Raw genomic sequence first — 5,057 nt, 5'->3', positions numbered from 1 at the left:
CTCTCTATCTGTATAAATATATATATATAATTATTAGCATTCTGGTTTTGTTTCTCTAGAGGACCCTGTCGAACACACAGGTTATTTCAGTTTCTGTTCTGTGCAAAGTGTAAAGCCCTCCAGCCAAGGGTTGAATCTGTCTTTATTTTTTTCTGTTTTGCACCCAGGATATTGATTGACAAATGGAACAGTCTGACCATGCCACTGAAGAAATGTCTTATTTTAAAAGTTACAGCCTCAAACTCCCAAGGACACTTCTGCCCTGTCCTTTGGGGTCGCTATGAGTTGACAATGAGTTTGGTTGGGGTTTGGCCCCCAGAGTGGACATCCCCCCCTCCCCCACCATCCCACATCTTCCTTGTGAGCCCTGTTTCCATGCCTTCTTTCCAAACCTGTCTGACCTTCTGTCCCTGGGGCTGCTAGCTTTTGATCTTAAAGGATGGATGTTCTAAGGTGTGCATACCTCCCCTGAGATACCTATCTCCTTCACCTGGTTCCTCAGAAACTCTTTCTGTCGAGTGGATTTTAATGTACTGAGGCAGACCCATGTCTGGGTGGAGATCAGAAAGAGGGATCAGAGCAGGTGATTGACACAGTGTTTATTGCTAGTTTCTCCGACAGCCCCCGTCGGCCTTCAGCCCACTCAGGGGATCTTGGCGAGCCTTTTCAGCATAGGCGGGTGCGCCTCAGGTGGGGGTATCGGGATGGTCTTACAGGCCATCTGCTCCAGGATGGTCATGATAGGGCCGTGAGCCTCCTCACACAGCTCTGCACCCAGGAAGGCCTCCACACGCCTGTGCCAGCTTGCCAGCTGCTGCCGCCCCTCATACAGGTCCAATCCGAGAGCTATGGGCTGTGGGGACAGAGGTGGGTGGGGCATTGTGGGGTACTGAGGGCCCAGGCCAGGGGCACCAACCTGCACAGGTGGTGTCGGGCACATTTACTGATGTGTCCCCTGCCCAGGTCTCCCCCCGGGGAAGCCCAGGAATGCAGCTGCAGTACAGCCTGTAGGGACTGAGGCTCTGGGCCAGCAGCTGGCTGGCTGTCGGGCCCCAGAGTTACTGTCTGTCCAAAGGGACAGGGACGAGGGATGGAGGATGCCCACAGCCACCACCCACCTGCATCATCTCCTCCAGCGCCATGATGTCAGCCAGGGTCACCTGTTGGCCAGTGAGGAAAGGCTTGTTCCCCAGGAACCTGGCATTCAGCTTGTCCAGTGCCTCCTCTAGGGCAGTTCTGTTGCGACGCACCTTTTCCTCAGGGACCTGGGTTCCAATGAGCGGTGCCAGCACCTGAGGGTGGCAGAGGGTGGCTCAGCCTGTGGCCCCCTCCCCCCTCCCCCAGCCCCTCTAGGGCATGCCTCACCTTCGTCCACAGCATCACGCCAAAGGTGCCCCGGATAAAATCTGCATGCCAGCCCAGGTACTCGTGGACCCGAGCCCGGGCCTGCAGCTCCGCTGGGTACCAATGGTCCTCTGTCTGGTACTTTTGGCTCAGGTAGATCAGGATGGCCGTGCTGAAGCAGGGACACTGCTGAGAGGGCCTGACTCTGACCCTAGCTGTCCCCCCAACCCTAGGCCCTGTTTCTGCCCTTATGTGGGGTCCACTCTTTGCTTTGCCCTCTCCAGAACCTCATTATCCTAACAGTGAGCCTGAAGTGGTGGCCCTCCAACTCCCGTCTGCGCCCAGGCTCCCAGTAGGAAAGTTATTTGTCTGAGGCGGCTCAGCTGGGGAGGGGCTCCCACCCAGACCAACACAGCACCTGCACAGTGGGTGCTCAGGCAAGCCAACAGGAGGGCTGTGTCCTCAGGGGAGGCCTGGGAGAGGGATGGGGGTCTTGTGCTCCTCATGGCCCACTCCATGGGATGAGGACAGAGCCCTGGGCAGCCTTGATTTGTCCCACCTGCTCTGGGCTGATGACCAGTAGGAGGGACATTTTCCATTCCATTTTCCCACCTACTTGTCACAGACACCCCCGTCCCCCCACCCCTGGTCTATCCCATCATTCTCTCTTCTGGGGTCACTCACTGAGACCAGGGAGATCCTAATTCCAGGAGACAAGGCTGGAGAGGAGAGGGAGCTGGGGCAGAGGCAGGAGCCAGCAGGGGCAGGGGCAGGAGAGTGTATGTGTGTGTGGGGAAGTACCTTTCAGTCAAGACAAAGTCATCATCCTTGAGGGCAGGCACCTTCCGCAAGCTGTTAAGCTTGGAGAAATGCTTGCTGACTTGCTGGCCTAGGAGGGGGTTATGGAAGGTCAGGGGCCCCTGTGCCTGCCTGCCCTCCCCACCCTCCCTCCCACCAGAGCCCCTGAAGTGTCCAGGGCAGTGCAGACTCTCAGATGTGGGGGTGGGAACACAGAGAGGTTATTTGTGCTCAGCAGCCGGTACCCAAAGGGTGGGCCGTTTGAATCTACACAGTGTGGCTTCGCAAGAAAGGCCTGGCACCCTGCCTCGGAAAGATGATCCTCAAGAAAGCCCCAAGGCTAGGGGTGACCTGTAGTCTCTCTCTGGATTCTCAGGCCTCTCAGCGATTGTGGATTTACACAAGTTCCCGTGGGAATTGTGGCCATGCCTGCGTTCCACTGGGCAGAAGGCTGAAGATCCTGCAGCTTATGGGGGACCAGGGAGATGCAGGATCACCTGGCTGGGGTGGGGAGGGTAGGAGGGGCAGTGGGGGTATGGCAGGGGGACCGAGGGTCCCTTGGGGAGGAGGGATTGGGGGAAGGTAATTTGTAGGGCGTTAGGCTCAAGGGATGCTCAGGACTCAGGAAGGAGGCGATGTCACCCCACCTTTGAGCAGGTCCACAGTGTGCAGCTCGAAGGGGATGCGGTTCTTCTTGGCAAAGATGTAGACAGCGCGGCAGGGCTGGGACAGCAGGTCCAGGTACAGCTCCAGGCCCATGGTGGAGGCTACAGTTCTGGCCGCTGCCCTGGAGATTCAGGCTTTAACAGCAGTGGTGGCCACTCCCCCAGCCCCGTGTCCTCAGGGCAGGCTCTTTGTGCCAATGGCCAGAGGGGCCTTGGAAGCAGGTGGCTTGCTGGGTGGGGAACTAGTGCATCCAGGTTCCCTCCCCGCCAGTGTCTACTCCACCCCACTCCTGGACAGAAGGCTGCACGCTGCTACTGGGCAGGGGGAGCAAGTGGGTCCTACCCTGGGCATCCCGTGCCTGGGAACCTAACCCTAACCCTCTGGGGCAGGCTCCCCAATGCCTGCGGGCCCACTCTCTGGACAGGACCCATCTCCTCATTCTCTTTCCTTCCAGGCTGCATGGGTCCAAGGAGAAGGACGCTGAGCGCCGGTAGGCAGGACACTGGCTCTTTCCCGTGATCCACAAATGGACCTGGGACTGTGAGTGTGGCGGGGAACGGCAATGTGATAACACTGAATACATTGTAGCTGTCATACTGTCGGGGCCCTGAGGGTGTAGCGGTTAGAGGGTGGGCTGCAATGCGCATGGTCAGGAGTTTGAAACCACCAGCCGCTCTGCGGGAGAAAGGCTGGGCTTTCAGCTCCCTGAGCGGTTACAGTCTCAGGAACCAGAGGGGACCCAATGCTGGGAGTCAGCACTGACTCGGTGTCAGGGGGTGGTTTTATTCTAATGCTTGTCGTCAGTGTAATTATTTGAGTGCTGAGTGCATTCTAATTGCGTTCAGGGCATTGTCATTATGAGAACATCGAGTGCATTATAATAATAGCTTATTGCATTATCATCATCAGATTTTACAGATGCAATTACTAAATTACTGAGTTTATTGTATTGTCCTTAGAACCCTGGTGGGGTAATGCTTACGATTTGGGCTGCTCACTGCAAGGGCAGCAGTTCTGAACCACCAGTCGCCTGCCTCTCCTATGGGTGATAGGGGACTTGGATGCCAGACGCGATTGTCAACCTTCCGGGTCTTCTCAGGATCAGCTTGCTCTGTAGAGAGGAAAACATGTCTATGTGCCCTAATTTTGTTACACGTTTGCAGGGGGGGAGAAAAAAGTTTGGGTTGAAAGGACTAAATGAAGTTTCTTAGACACAAAATTTCCCTTCTCCTCCCTCTTCTGTTTTGGTGATGGAGGGGGTAAGGCACTGTCGGCACTCTCAGACAATTTGCTTGATTTTTGACTTGTCAGACTGGTTAGATAGACTTCCTCGTTACATAAACGTCAGCTCCTGGCTTTCAGAGATTCAAGAAAGAGCAGGAGCTTACAAGGAACGGACACCAGATGGGACTGTGGAGCCTTTTTGACACACACAGGATAATTTGAAAGACTGGAAAAGTTCCTAACAAACGTCTCCAGCTGTTGCTTTTCTAAAAAAACAAACATTTTATCGGCAGCTCTTACAGATATTAGGACGATCCAAAATTTCATTAGATCTAGTATAATTTTACAATTGCTGCCATCATCATTTTCAATACACTTTCTTTTCTTCTTGAAATCCTTGATATCTTCTCCCCTTTATGGCTTCCCTCCCCAATTCTACCAGCCCCCATCCCTCAATATATTATTTTAAAAAATATATTATTATTATTATTATTACTGTTTTTCTTGGCCAGGACTTCCACCAACCCATTGATCCAATGACTTAAAACTCTGATTTTTTCCTTTCCAGTGGGGTTAGACAGTCATCATTGCTATCAGTTTCCTTTCCCCTACCCTGCTTCCTGTACCCTCAAAAATCGATACCCTCCTTATTGTTACGGAGGGGTTTATCTGCCTTGAATCTCCTGCACCGAAAGATCTTGATTGTACCAATGTACATACGCAGGTCTAGTGAGATTAGCGAGGTAAAACTAAGGCCATGATAGTGAGAGAGGCAATTTTAAAGAACTGGAGGAAAGTTGTGGATGTACCAGCCCTTCTGTGTGGCCCTTCTGTGAGGGACTGTCCCACTATCTCACAGGTGGGCTGTGGGTCTCCACCTTGCCTATGTTCCTTCACATCAGTGTGATTGCTTGTTTTTGAACTTCTGATACCTTTTCCCATGATCACACAGGCTGGCATGCTTCTTCCATGTGGGCTTTGCTGCCTTCCGGCTAGATGGCCACTTGCCTAACTTCAAGCCTTTA

At 53.5% G+C, this 5,057-nt stretch overlaps 1 protein-coding gene across 2 annotated transcripts in view; it reads right to left on the bottom strand.

The window, feature by feature from the left end:
- Positions 1-584: 584 nt before the first annotated feature.
- The window catches only part of LOC101663684 (glutathione S-transferase theta-2-like), a 15,889-nt gene continuing 11,416 nt past the window's right edge, over positions 585-5,057 (bottom strand). For both annotated transcript variants that reach the window (XM_045289637.1, XM_004716338.2), the window contains exons 2-7: positions 3,791-3,919; positions 2,790-2,929; positions 2,146-2,233; positions 1,366-1,516; positions 1,119-1,292; positions 585-853 (exon numbers count right to left, since the gene is read on the bottom strand). In XM_045289637.1, the coding sequence (XP_045145572.1) occupies positions 644-853; positions 1,119-1,292; positions 1,366-1,516; positions 2,146-2,233; positions 2,790-2,901 (735 nt within the window). In that variant the 5' untranslated portion in view covers positions 2,902-2,929; positions 3,791-3,919 and the 3' untranslated portion in view covers positions 585-643. The remainder of the gene's footprint in view (positions 854-1,118; positions 1,293-1,365; positions 1,517-2,145; positions 2,234-2,789; positions 2,930-3,790; positions 3,920-5,057) is intronic.

The sequence above is a fragment of the Echinops telfairi genome, unplaced genomic scaffold (assembly GCF_000313985.2).
Source record: "Echinops telfairi isolate 266 unplaced genomic scaffold, ASM31398v2 ScPeMD7_29;HRSCAF=101, whole genome shotgun sequence".
Taxonomy (NCBI): Eukaryota; Metazoa; Chordata; class Mammalia; order Afrosoricida; family Tenrecidae; genus Echinops; species Echinops telfairi.
This window is presented reverse-complemented; position numbering and strand designations above follow the sequence as displayed.